Genomic DNA, 14,634 nt, shown 5'->3' on the forward strand with positions numbered 1-14,634 from the left:
TCTATTTTATTACATCTGATAGCTTCCATTGAAGAACCTGCACAAATGAAAGACCCACACAATAGATCAGCAAAATTATATAGAAAAAAAAATCAAAGCTCAAAGTTTTTGATATAAATATGTAAATTTAGGTAGATATAACGTTATTTTCTTAATTAGCTGTCTTATTACGTTTCAAAAATAATAATTCTTTTGATATAACTTATATTCACTATGTATTGATCAATAATAATATACATACTTAATAATTTTTTTTGTTTATACGTCTCAAAATCTAATTGAGAAAACACGTATAATAATTAGCGTACAAAAGGAAAATAGATTAGTTTTTTTTATTTTCCTTTTTGATTTAAGAATTTTTTTTTTTAGATATAGACTTGTAAATTTTATGTAGATTTAATGTTATTTCCTGATTATCTGTTTTGAAAAATAATACTCCATCCGTTTCAAAATATATGATGTTTTAACTAAATCACGCATATTAAGCAGTTTTTACTTTTAACAAGTTCAACCAATAAAACACAATACTACATAATATAAAATACTAAACTAATCTAAAACTTGCATGAAAATTTGAAAACATCATATATTATGAAACAAAAAACTTCTCTAAAACATATTATATTTTGAAACGGAGTGAGTAATTTTTTGACACGTGTCAACATGTCATGATCCTGTTAATAACTAACTTTGAAAACCCAATTTTATATTATAAGATACCATTATCATATGAATTAAAGAGAAGTTGATATAATATATACCCAGAATGTAATGATTACTTGCCATTGACCCAGAATCTCATATGGATGGATGTAAGTAAGACTGGAAAAAAAACAAAGGTCAATAAAAGGCTAAATTGTTTGTAGCTGAAGACCAAACCTGTGGTTTTTCCTTCGATAAATCTATGGGGCTCAGTGTTATAGTTGGTTTGGTTTGGATGTGGTTTTTGCTTTTTATTTATTTTTGAACAAAGATGAAGAGAAACCAATATGATGGGTTATAGACAGGGCCGGTCCTAAGATTGCATAGGCCTAAAGCATTTATTATACAGGGTATTTTATAAAATATGTTAACTGTAAGTATATGATACAAACAATAAAAATATACAAAAACTGCCGTTAGCAGATATCGAATCTGTGACCTTGGGTATGTTTTTGTACAACAGAACCAACTTAGCTAGGAACTTGTTTCGTTACTTAACCCAAATTATTTTGTATATATTGTGTGGCCTAAAGCAGATGCTTTGGCTGCTTTAGAGGTGGGCCGGGCCTGATTATAGACACATGGCGGTTGTATCGGTGACCTGTGACACTTCCTCAAAGCAAATTTAGAATGGTAGTCTACTTTATTATTATCGTACAAATACAATATAAAAAACTGAATTTTGTTTATATTTTCTTTATTAACAAGCCCATATTTTATTAATAAAACAAAAATTTATCATTTACGTTAGTTTGAATTTTTTTTTTATCAAATGCCTTAACTAACAAAAAATATTTTTTTTCTTAAATAATATTTTTAAAAATAATTTAATATTATTACCCACAGATGAGGATCACAAAACTTAAGGATATAAGTTTTCTCATAAACAACATGTTCCAAAACATGACCGAGTAGAATCCAAAAACTAAACGGCATTATGGATGTCAATTTACTGAAAAGTTCCAATTTTAATATATATGAATTTGTCTTTATGGAGGATATTTCCTTTATATCAAATTCGGGGTCATTAGAACATAACTATCGCTAGTTTTTATATTTGGGTTTCTCAAATCAAATGTGAACATAACTTTAAACTAAAATATAAATTATAATAATATATATTTAATAAGTAATTTAATAGACCAATCATAAGATAACATCTATGAGAATGGTTTTTCATGTTTTGGTTGACGGTCTCTTAAAACTCTTAAATGGAAAACATCTCTTTTCCTCTCTTTTTTTTTTCTCTTTTATTATATATTTAAATGGTAAAGAGATACGTGAGAGACCACCGTTTGGAGATAACTTTAGTAATTGCGTATACAACATTCTAATCTTAACAAGGGATTAATAATTCGTATTCATAATTTATAATTGATTGAGATTGCCAGGGGGAGTCCAAAATATACACAATTAATTATCTAAATTGTACGGGAGGATATAAACTTCGTTGATGATTTTACGAGCGGATATAAATAATGTTGATGATTTAATAGCTGGGTATAATAAGATATCTGACAGTAGGTGAAGAAGCGTCAACAAGTGGAAGCTTCCAGTTGCATGCATGCAACAATGACTCGAGCTGACCCTTCATATAACTTTTGCATTTTTCTTTCTGTAACCGATGCTTTTGAAACCAGAGAAATAAGTGTGGAAGGATCAGAGAAATAAATGTGGAAGAAGTTTCGACAAGTGGAAGCTTCAAGGTTGCATGCATGCAACAAATATAACACCTATCATATAACTTTTTCAGGTTTTCTCTATGTAACCTATCATATAACACCTATCATAAAACCTTTCAGGTTCCAGCTTCAGCCTTGGTTTTGTCGACCCACTTGAATTCGTAGCCTCAAAAAACTTCATTGCCTCCTGGCTATAACAATTAGAACGTATTGTTAAGTTTTATTATAAAGTTACGGTTGTTATTTGGTATCATAATCGATATTAATATCTATAACTATTTTTAAATATAGTCAACAAAATTTTATTTATCTATAATCAACAACAACAAATTTTGTTTTATCTATGAAAAAAAAGAGAGTAAAATTCAAGTTATTATTCTATCAAATATGTCAAGAGTGTACGGATAATTTACAAACTCATACCCTTAAAACAGCCAATTCATTATCACGAATCCGCTTAAAACAAGGTTTCCGCAAAGAATTCTAATTCTCAATTTTTTAGGATTTTTAAAAAATACTTTAATTCTTTCCTAATTTCATATCCGTAATTAGTTTTTGGTACATTTGAAGTTTCCGCTGAAACTTATCTACAACACACACTCGAGAATACAATTTAAACTCCATGATCTTTAACCGTCTACCACGGTTTGATACATGCATAACATATTATAACCCCTACATGTGAAACCAGAATAGTTTTTAGGATATCACCAACCCATATCTCCATTTTCTTTCTTCAAAATGGAGTAACTCTATTTTGGAGTTGGATTTTACTACCGCCTCGGGTTTATAGATTAAGGAGATAAATAATGTAAGATAAAGAGACACAAAAAAAAATAATGCAAGATAAAGAGGTACAAAAAAAGAAATAATGCAAGATAAAAGGGCACAAAAATAAAATAATACAAGATAAAGGAGTAAAAACAAAATTTATAATATAAAAATAGTTCATTAAAATATGTTTTAACGATTTATTTTTACGAGTCAATAACCAAAAAGACTTTTTATCTTCCATAATTATCTTGACTGACTCTAAACAAAAATAAATTTTTATAATCTTATCAAGTATTTATATATTATCAAAATAAAATTCATATTTTTTTAACATATAACAGAGGTCTCTTGTTATTTGGGATCCTATTCACCTTTTTGGTTGGACTTCTATTGAATCGAAAAATAGGTTCAAACAAAAAATTTTGGTCTTTTATTCAAAAAAAAAAAATTGCCCGAGAACCCCTAAAAACCTTGAGCCCGCACTGAATTATAACCGATGCTTTCACACCACAAATATAACTAATTTCGTAGTGTATTTTACCCAAAATATCCACGTTTTGTTTATGTAATAACTAACAAGAAAAACGTAATATTATTGTTTATGTAAGGGAAAAATGACTAATTTCATATATCTAATTATTTTTTCCTTGGTAATATTATAGTTTATAGTATAAAATCTATACTGTTTTCTGCATTTTGATTCTTTATACAATAATTAAGAAGATGAAGAGGAAGAATATAAACCCTAATATTTGTTGTTTACATTTTTTTTTGAATTACTAAGAGGTTCTGGGCCTAGGCCCGTACATCCTCTCGGGCCAGGGACCAGAGCATTTTATATGGTCCCCTCTCAAGCGCCGTCTCTTGAACCAGCGACCTCTAGACTTTGCCAGAGAGTTTTTACCAATTGAGCTATCGACGCTTGGTTTGTTTACATTTTAAGACAGGGTTCTGAATTTAAAATAAAAATTCTGATGATAATACATTCATTACCCACGCTAGGACCCATTTACGCACGTGCTATTTCATCATTCAATCCAATGTCTTATCTATAAATAAACAGACATTTAGTAGATTTAAAATCACTCATCTCATAAACCAAAGTCCAGTCTATTTCATAACATCTTCCAAAGAAAAACCAAAGTGTTAAACAGTCTTCTTAGATCAATGGTTTCCTCTGTTATGTCTCTCCAATCCATCTCTTTGACAACTCTCAACAATCTGTCATGCAATAACCAGTCTCATCTAAGCTCTCTTGGTTTCTCTAAATCCTCCCAGAATCTTGGAATCTCATCCAACGGTCTAAGTTTCTCCTCTCGATCAAGTTTCACTCCCAAGAAGAACCTCACTCCTACCCGAGCTCTCTCCCAAGACTCTAGACCAAGTAAGTTGTCTAAACATGATCTCATCTCTCATTAATTACTAAAGTACCCAGTTTACGTATTAACTTCTTCTTTATTCATCCTCCTTGTGATAATTTCAGGTAAAGTTCAAGAACTAAGCGTGTACGAGCTCAACGAACTAGATAGACACAGCCCTAAAATTCTCAAAAACGCCTTCAGCTTAACGTTCGGTCTCGGCGATCTTGTCCCATTTACAAACAAACTCTACACCGGCGACCTTAAGAAGCGTGTGGGAATCACCGCCGGTCTCTGCGTCGTGATCGAACACGTTCCCGAGAAGAACGGTGAAAGATTCGAAGCTATCTACAGCTTCTACTTCGGAGACTATGGCCACTTAGCCGTACAAGGACCGTACTTGACTTACGAAGACTCGTTCTTGGCCATCAAGGGTGGCTCTGGAATCTTTGAAGGTGCGTACGGACAAGTTAAACTTCAACAACTTGTGTACCCGACGAAACTGTTCTATACTTTTTACCTTAAAGGGTTGGGTAAAAATTTGCCTGAGGAGCTTACCGGAACGCCAGTTCCTCCCTCTAAGGATGTGAAACCGGCGGTGGAAGCTAAGGCGTTGGAGCCCAGCGGAGTTATAAGCAAATATAGACTTTTGTTTCTAATGTCTATGTATAATGGTATTCTCTTTATAAAAGAGAAATTACAGTCTATATTCTGCGTAGTCACTTTCATTTTCTTTGGTCAAAAGCATTACGTTAATTATTATTTGAAAAGACTCAGAAACAAAGTTCGACATCTTTGATGATGAGATTCAGGGAATAAGTTGAATGTAACATATATCTATGTAATTTTGGGCGCTATAAGTTGCATGTAACAATACATAGTAGAAAAGTGCGAGTAAACTCACACATGTAAACCGGGTGATAAATCAAATCGGGTTAAAAATGTTTTCAACAAGTTTCAAAATTAAATTGAGAAATGACGGATTATAATTCTTATCTTATATAATGCGCCTCGTGGAGGTTATCAAGTTATTCTTAAAAAGGATTAGACCATTCGTATTTTATATTATTATTATTTTTTTTTCAATAAAAGATTAGTTCAGAAAAGCCTATAGGATGGAAAACTGTTTGCAAACAAGATATTATGCGGAGAAGTACGCGCTTGATGTGCTATAAAGAAGCCGCATTTACATTTGCATTTATAGAAACAAAAGATAAAGAAAAAGAAGAAAATTTCTCCCTGTCACTTTTGATGTCGTCGAGGTATGTCAAAAATGTCGGCCAGTCATGAGGAGAAAACACCATCTTCACCAAGTCTGAACAGTCCGTGTAGCAAGTCACGTCACAAAACCATGCCCGATCATACAGCGCATAGCCCACAGGAAAGCTTCGACTTCGACATGCAAGGGAGAAAGATTCCGTCAAAAATTCTTAGCCCCCATGGTTGGCGTCGGATCCTAGAGCTGGGTACAATCCATCCCGCGCCTGCAAATGAGTCACCCGCCTTCCAAGAGGCATCAATAAAAAAACGGTAGCCTGAATAACTAGCAGAAAGAGAACTTGCAGATGTCCTCAGCCTTGGGTTAGAGTCGGGTTGATTGGTATTGAGATCCTCATCCGCACCCTCTTCCTGGGCCTGCTGCCAAGTTGTCGCCTCGCCTTCCGCCACCCGAATAATCTCCTCAGGCCGCTCAACTTCATTCTCGAAAACTCTTGCGTTCCTTGCTTTCCATATATACCACAAGATCCAAGGAAAAGCCGAAACATAAGAACCCGAATTCTTAGGACCCAAAAAATAATCCAAATTTGCATACACTGACCCCATCAGAAAGGAATTTGGTCCCACCGGTACCTGAGATAAAGCTCAAACCTGACGAGCCGATGGACAATGAAAAAGAGCATGATTTACTGTTTCCTCATCTGCACCACACTGTGCACATCCCAAATCACAAGGCAGACCACACTTGTGCAGGTTTGCCGAAACCGAATGGCATCCTGACAATACCTGCCACATAAAATGTTGTAATTTTAGTGGACACTGAACCTTCCAAACGCTAGATAGGAGATGAGTAATTTCCGGCCCGGAACCACGAGGCTGAAAAGTCCTTGATACCTCCATACGTGTTGTATGGTAGCCTGACTTATACTTTCAATTCTTCGTAAAATGCCAACCGAGAGAGTCCGTTGTCCGACAACTCCCTAAAGGTATAACCCCTATTAACTCAACATCCAAAGGATCAAAATACTCATTGAGCAAATCCATCCGCCATGAATTGGTTCCACGATCAATTAAGTGAGAAATTTGAAGGTCAGGGTCCTGTAGCGGGTCCATACTTATAGCTGGTCTCGGGAATTGAGCCGGTATCTATGGATCAGTCCTTCTGTCCATAAAGAAATGGATTCCCCGGATCCAACTCGTTTAATAAGCCCTCTGTTAACCATAGAGTGAGCTGAAAAAATACTCCTCCACCCATACGAGAGAGAGTATGACCGAATCGGTGCCATTGGATTGGAATTCCTATAATACATACCTTTAAAAACTCTGGCAAAAAGAGAGTCTGGAGCCTCAATTAGCCGCCATAATTGTTTGGCCAACAGTGCCGAATTAAAATTGTCCACATTCCAAAACCCTAAACCGCCCAACTCTTTACTGCAACATAATCTCTCCCAGGCTAACCAATGCATACCCCCGACCGATCACTGGAATGCCGTCAAAAGTTTGCCACTGCACTGGTAAGTTTGGATGTGATTGTTTTGGTAACCGAAAACAGGACATCACAAACGTCGGGACCGCAGTTGCTACTGACTTAATCATCACCTCTTTTCCCCCTTTCGATAGTAGTTTTGCTGACCAACCATTTGTCCGACCCTGCAGCCTATCCCGAACATATGAAAACATATTTGTCTTAGACCCGTCCAAACTCTCAGGTAAACCTAGATATGACCCCATCCCGCCCAAATTTGTTATCCCAAGAACCTCTTGGAGTTCTATTTTTTTATCTACATCAACCGTATGACCAAACTGAAAAGTGGATTTGTCAAAATTAATTTGCTGTCCCGAGGCAGCCTCATACTATCGTAATATATCCAAAATAACCACACATTGTTCCTTATCTGTCTTGCAGAAAAACAGATTATCATCCGCAAAAAACAAATGCGTGATTGGCGGAGATTTATCATCCACCGTATTTTGTATTACTAAATATGGTATTTGGAGAATAAGTTTTTAAGATATTTTGTGAGAGTATTTGTGAGAGATTGCATTAGTGTACCCCTATTCTTCAAAGAAGTACTTTTATGTTTATATGAAGATGAAGTCGATTTTAGCTAGACATGTTCTACTTTGTAGAGGGAGAATATGTTATTCTTCGGAGTTGTTGTATATTCTCTTGGATTCGATCTCATCATTTCCTTTTTCTTTGATAGGTTTGCGTTGAGCTCATCGAACTTACATCCTTGGGCCGAGTTCACAGACTTGGCAGTTTATTTTGGGTTTAAACTGAGTTAACTGGAGTGTGCTAAATCACTCTAGTAAAACATGTTGATATAGATACGTGTGATTATTACGGAAAAATTAGTAGCAAACTATAACTACAGAAAGTTACAAATTAGTGACAAAGTATTAGTTAATTTAATTTGTAGCTAATATGTCACTAAACGTAGGTATATAATGACGGATAGTAACAAAAAAAAAGTGTAGCAATATTGCTTCAAAATTTGTGACACAAAGTATCGTAACTCTGGTACACACAACATAAGTCGTCACAAATTGTAGTTAATAATTACTAAAATTATGTAAAATTATGAAAATATAATTCAAACATTTTTGATACAAACTATTTGTAACTAAAGAAAGTTTTGATACAAAATATTTGTGGCTATATACAAATAAAAATATGAAACACTTAACCAAAAAAATAAAATAAAAAAATACTTAGCCAAAAAAAACTTCTTTGGGTCTCCCCTCCTGCCATTCACTCTCTCTATATATGATACATCTTCTTCCTCGCCGTGATAATATAACAAAGTCCTCGCCGTGTTGTTGTCGTCTTTGGCCTTCTGATTCCAATTCCAAGGTATATTTGAGGTTTAGGTTGAATTTTTATTTCTGGGTTTGTATCGATTTAGGGTTCTTCCATGTGACCCCTTTTCGATTACTTTTCTCTTGTATCGATTTAGGGTTTTTCTTCGGTATATAATCTTTTTCTTCCTCTTCTTCTTCTTCTAGGCCTTCACTGGACCCCAAAATCTGTGACAGGAATAATAGCTTGGTTTGGTAATCTTTTGGTTATTATCTGGTTTAGTATGTATTTTGGTTTGTTTATCCGGTTTAGCAAACACATTATATGTAATCCTATCTCATTAGTGAGAATCAATCAACCAAATAACAATTATCTCTTCTTCTCTCTCACTCTATGTACGATTGTTCATCATCAATCATCATCATCATCAAATCTTAGTTCTCTGAGTTGGTTCTTCTTCCTTTGTAACCTTCTCTTAGCCTTTGATTTGCCTTTTCCTTGAGTTCTCGGTGAACTCTGGATTAGGGATTCAATTTACTGTTACAAAATCAAACAAAGCAAACCCTAGATGATCAATTGCAGAGGGAGACAATAGCTATTTCGTCGACGATTCTTTCCACCGGTGGTGGCTAAACTTTCACAGATCTCTTCATCTCTGTAACATTTTGTAGGTCTTCTCTCTCTTTTTCTTCGGTTTTGTGATCTATTCTACAACTCTGTCTCTGTATTTCTCAGCTCTATCTTGGAGCACTGCTTTGTTTCTGTGTTTTATTGGCTCATTTTGGGTGATTCGCTGTCTCTGATTATTTCTTTGGTTATATCTAATAACCCCTTTTCGATTTTCTCATGTTGAATTTCTCTAGTTCTGAGTCACCGGAGCAAGTCGACACAAGATTCTTGTCTCTCAACAAGAGTAGATGTCCTGTGTCACGTGCCAAAAGGGTGTTCTCTGACGCCATTTACGAGTCTAACAAATGGGTCGTCAATGCGGCAACGTCTCTGGTTTCAGGTAAGCCTCTTTCTCTCTTGCTCTGGTGAATTCTATTCGTGGGGGTTTTAATCTGATAGATGACTTAATTCTATGTTAGTTAGCATATCTTTGATTTGTTAGGCTTCTCGATTTCCTCTTTCTTTTATCTTGATCTCCAATCTTAGATTGAAATTGTTATCAACTATGTGTTTCTACTTTCTAATAGCTGATCATCTTAATTCATTGGATGTTGGAACAAAACATTCATAATTGGTCCTAGTTGCAAATGGTCTATCTGATTTTAACGAGAAGGAGGTAAATTAAACATTCATTATTGGTCCTTGTTAAACGATTCTTAAATTGGCAAGGAAGAAAATTTTGAAGGTCTGCTAAAGCTTTGTAGTTTAGTTGTGGCTTGTTTGTTTTTAGTGGCTAAAGTTAGAGAGATTTAAGTTCCATGGCTCTAAGACCTCCGAGTTAGTTACTTTCTCTTGCTCTATCTTATAATGTAGCTAACGTGTTTGCTGAAATGCCGAGTTATAATGGTGTTCTTTTTTTTTGTGTGTGTATGTGATTGAAGGTCGAGTTTTGTTATTAGAAGAAGTTTTGCAAAATGAGCTTCATGGACAAGGACCAATAATGTAGATAAGAAACGTCTCCTCTCATCTCAAAACGATGGCCGCCGATGTTGTCACTGCTTCTCCTCGTCGACCAATAGCCGCCTCTGCTAGTTCCGTTGGTTTCTATACTCTTGTTTCTCTGAACTTTTTTTTTTGACTATGTATGGTCAGATCTAAAAGAAGGAAACAGCAAGGATATGGGAGGAAAAGGATTCGTAGCTGCGAAGATGATGGCTGGTTACCATCTATTATTCATACTGATACTTGTTTTTCTCTTATTTAGATTATGTTCATGAGGTATAGAGCAAATAAGAGACAAATTAACTCTTCTGTGATTCACAACTTTTGGGGTAAGTATTCTTTCCCTTATACTCTTGTTAAACCTTTCCGGGTAAGTATTCTTTCGGGTTATATCCATTTGATTTTCAGAACCTCCTCATATAAGTAATTGGTTTTCAAGCTATGTATATGAATCACCGATGCTAGATACAAGTAATGGTTCTGAATTATCTGATTATGGAGGAAGTGTGAATGTATAAAGGATATGGAATTGTTGAATATATATCTAATATCTATGTACAAACTATATTCTGTTTCAGTTGGCTCATTTGTGACTGCTTGATGTGTTTCTTGTTTTCTTTTCCAGCTCTAGTTCTCCTACTCAATTCACCATCTGTAAGTAAAACTCTTTCAATCTTAGTTTCAGTATCATGAATCAATGTGTGTGTGTGTGGAAACTATGCAGTTTGTTGATGACTGTCAAAGGTATTAGAAGCACAGTGAGAAGCTGAAAAGAAAGACTTGACATTCATTATCACAGAGTGTATCAAAGGCTTTTAAGGATGCTAGTGTTATTCTTCCAAAACTTCAAGTTACAAAAATAAGTTATTTATTTTATGTAATGTAACTATGTATGTAAAATCGGTTTTGTGGAATGAATCTTCTCCATAATTTATATATTTTCACATAATTTGTTTTTGTTGCTAGATATAAAACATTTCAATAATTTTGATATAATAAAAGCTATCGTGAACATATGTTTGTCGTTTTTTGTAACAAGTTTATGACAAGTAATCATGTAGCTTCTTGTGAGTCTATTAGTCACCAAAATTTTGTAACTTTTTGTATATAGTTGCTACTAATGCTTTTGCCGCAAATTGTAACAAATGGTGGTAGATAAATGTAACATTTTGTAGCAAATAGCTACATTTACATTAGTTTCTAAATTGTAGTAAGTTGCGACAATTTGCTATGAAGAAAAAATTTGCTACGGCCAAATAATTACTAAATTTTTTTGTCACAATTATGTAGCAAACAAATTTTAGCTACGAAAAATACCACATAACTGCAATTATTTCCGTAATAATGCAGAATATTTTTACTAGAGGGTTTAAGTATATGGTAATATATACTACCATATACTTAAACCATCTAGATAGACTCATTCAAAGACCTTAAATTAAATAATAAATAAATTAAATATCAAAATAGACTCATTTTTGGTGGTGTTAAAAAAAAGGATTTTATGTGATTCATTTTTATTGACTTATTTGAAGATGGACATTATACATCATAAAAAATATTCCCCTAAAGGTCATTCTACATGCAAGGTTTTGCATTCTTGCATGGTTTGAAAAGAAAGATAAGATTTTTTGGTGGTGTTGAAAAAAAAAAGAAGATTATGAGCAAAACCAATTAAGTTCCATGAACATTCAAACTATTCCTCTATTTGGACAATGATATCTTATCTTGATGCATGTGAGCATCTTCCATGTCTGTGGTGGAATTGACCCTCTATGATGTCAGTTGGCAATATACTGCCACTATCTACTATCTAGTGTGCTTCCGAATGAAGCTCGTTGTAGTGCTCGATTAATAAATGTTTATGAAATTGCGATGAATTTGTGCTAGAGAAGATAGATAACAAGTATTCATCAACAACTTTAGACTAAGATTGTAGATTTTCATCTAAAATAGTTAAGAAAGACGAATTCATTCATATCAAGATTGATTAATTTTGGGAAAGAAAAATAACAGATTTAACTATCCATTATCGAATAAGATGTATTGGAAGCATAGTGTACAAATCAATACTTCATCACTCATCAATTATATAATTCTTGAGGTGGATTTTAATTTATACATCTTTATATTCTCGATGTACTGGTTTTTTTCTCTCGATATTATATGAATGGCTGAGTAGATGTTTGCTGGAAAAAAAAGGCTGAGTAGATGTTTATAAGCTCTATACCTTTCTCATTTTTCTATTTAAAAAAGAATATTTTTCACTGAAATTAATAATTTAATCTATTTAGAAAAATATAAATCTCCTAAATATTACTGGTTATATTATTTGCACGTTTTTTCATTGTTTTGTAGTCTGCGACTGCGGCCGGCCAACAGTATTCAACTTAAATCCAAGACCCAAATTATTAAGCTTAGATGACATTCCGACCATGGAAACCAAATTCAAATTCACTTAATCATCTTTCTAGTTTTAGAGACCCACTTTTGAATAAAATACACACGTGTTATTACTTCATCAATCATCACCATTCATCAATCATCACTATTAATCAATCACCCAATATAAATATACATGCTGATACATTCCATAGAACTCAACTCATTCACCACATAAAGTAAAGTCCCATTTCTTCATAACCAAACAAGTCAAAGATTCTTCTTTAGAATTCTTTCTTCTTCTTATCAATGGCTTCTTCTGCCATGTCTCTCCAATCTGTCTCTATGACAAATCTTAACAATCAATTTCATCGAAGCTCTCTTCTTAGTTTCTCTAAACCCTTTCAGAATCTTGGTATTTTATCTAATGGTCTAAATTTCTCCTCTCGATCAAGTTTCACTCCCAAGAAGAACCTCACTCCTCCTCGAGCTCTCTCCCAAAACGGGAATATCGAGAACTCCAGACCAAGTAAGTTCATTGAATTAAATGGTTCTCTCAAAATTATGTTATGTTGGCATATAATACAAGTTCCATATCTAAAGTTTGAAGGAATTATCATTAATATATAAAGGGTTAGGGTCAATCTATTAATTGCTAATTGGTTTTTAGTTAGAAGCCCAAGATAAACCTAAATTTAACATGGTATCAGAGTCCAATGTTAAAATTCTGGTGGAAATAGAAAAGTGGATACGGACATACCTCTTGTTAACCCGAGTAATGGGAGCCTAAGAAGGGGTTTATTGTCAGTCCAAGTGGGATCGGTTCAAGATGGAGTTAACATCTCGAGGAGAAGGGAAGATTGTTGGCATACAATCCAAGTCCCACATCTGAAATTTGAAAGAATTATCATTAATATGTAAAAGGTTAGGATCAATCTACTAATTGCCAATTAATTTTTAGTTAGAAGTCTAAAATAAGTCCAAATTTAACATGTTATACCCTAAAACCAAGATTACCCAATTTATAAGTTTGCAAACTTAATCACGTACGTAAGCACATGACACACACCATACCTCAAAATCAGGTATATAATTCTAACCTTGAGTTTGTTTGTTTGTTTGTTTTTTTTTTCAGGTAAAGTTCAAGAACTAAGCGTGTACGAACTCAACGAATTAGATTGACACAGCCCAAAAATTGTTAAAAACGCCATGGGCCTAATGTTCGGTCTCGGAGACCTCGTCCCATTCACAAACAAACTCTACACTGGCGATCTAAAGAAGCGAGTGGGGATCACAGCCGGTCTCTGCGTGGTGATCGAACACGTTCCCGAAAAGAAGGGTGAGAGATTCGAAGCCACGTACAGCTTTTACTTCGGAGACTACGGTCACTTGTCAGTACAAGGACAGTACTTGACTTACGAGGACTCGTTCTTGGCCATCACTGGTGGCACAGGAGTCTTCGAAGGTGCGTACGGACAGGTTAAGCTTCAACAGCTTGTGTACCCGACAAAACTGTTCTACACTTTTTACCTTAAAGGGTTGGCTAATGGTTTGCCGGAGGAGCTCACCGGAACGCCGGTTCTGCCGTCCAAAGAGGTGAAACCGGCGGCTGAAGCTAAGGCGCTGGAACCTAGCGGAGTTATAAGTAACTATACTAATTAATTCATGAACTTTTGTCCTATTACGTTTTCTCTTGTATTAATCGATTCATTGGGGGAATAATTTGTCTACTTGTTTTTATTCCCTTTTGTCGGCGCCAATAATATATCGTAACAAAATGTCTGGCAAAATTGACGGATGATATTGATTGATATATAAAGATGGGATGGCAAAGTTAATAATTTACATGTCACACTCCTCTTTTCACTAATAGCTGACGGTGATAATGAGTTCTCCATCAAACACTAATTTAAAGGATAAAAAAAATGTGTGGAAGAAGACCATGATGGTAAAGTTCACATGCATAATGATAATCATCTACTTTGGGTAATAATAACATGTGATACTAAGAAGAGGTGATTGGCGTAAAAAGGGATGAAGGGAAAGAGGTAGGAGGCTGAAGAATAAAAGGACAAAACCACTTTCAAGTGTTTTCAATTGACAA

At 34.5% G+C, this 14,634-nt stretch overlaps 1 protein-coding gene, 1 long non-coding RNA gene and 1 pseudogene across 2 annotated transcripts; all 3 read left to right on the plus strand.

The window, feature by feature from the left end:
* On the plus strand, window positions 4,278-5,315 carry LOC104714963 (allene oxide cyclase 2, chloroplastic-like). The gene is made up of 2 exons (XM_010432424.2): window positions 4,278-4,542; window positions 4,642-5,315. Exons 1-2 carry the CDS (start codon window positions 4,326-4,328, stop codon window positions 5,313-5,315), a joined length of 891 nt encoding a protein of 296 aa, XP_010430726.1. The 5' UTR covers window positions 4,278-4,325.
* Window positions 8,432-11,097, plus strand: LOC104710346. Its single transcript, XR_754987.1, has 4 exons — window positions 8,432-8,591; window positions 8,744-9,204; window positions 9,401-9,546; window positions 10,088-11,097. It is a non-coding gene; the product is annotated as an uncharacterized LOC104710346 (long non-coding RNA).
* LOC104710347 lies at window positions 12,736-14,375 on the plus strand (annotated as a pseudogene).

This window comes from Camelina sativa, chromosome 9, assembly GCF_000633955.1.
Source record: "Camelina sativa cultivar DH55 chromosome 9, Cs, whole genome shotgun sequence".
NCBI lineage: Eukaryota > Viridiplantae > Streptophyta > Magnoliopsida > Brassicales > Brassicaceae > Camelina > Camelina sativa.

What these genes read in the sequence shown, in the direction of transcription:
- LOC104714963 (XM_010432424.2), top strand. Translation starts at nt 4,326, where the DNA reads ATGGTTTCCTCTGTTATGTCTCTCCAATCCATCTCTTTGACAACTCTC. An exon ending in CTCCCAAGACTCTAGACCAA is followed by an intron (nt 4,543 to 4,641) that starts GTAAGTTGTCTA and finishes TGATAATTTCAG; the next exon opens with GTAAAGTTCAAGAACTAAGC.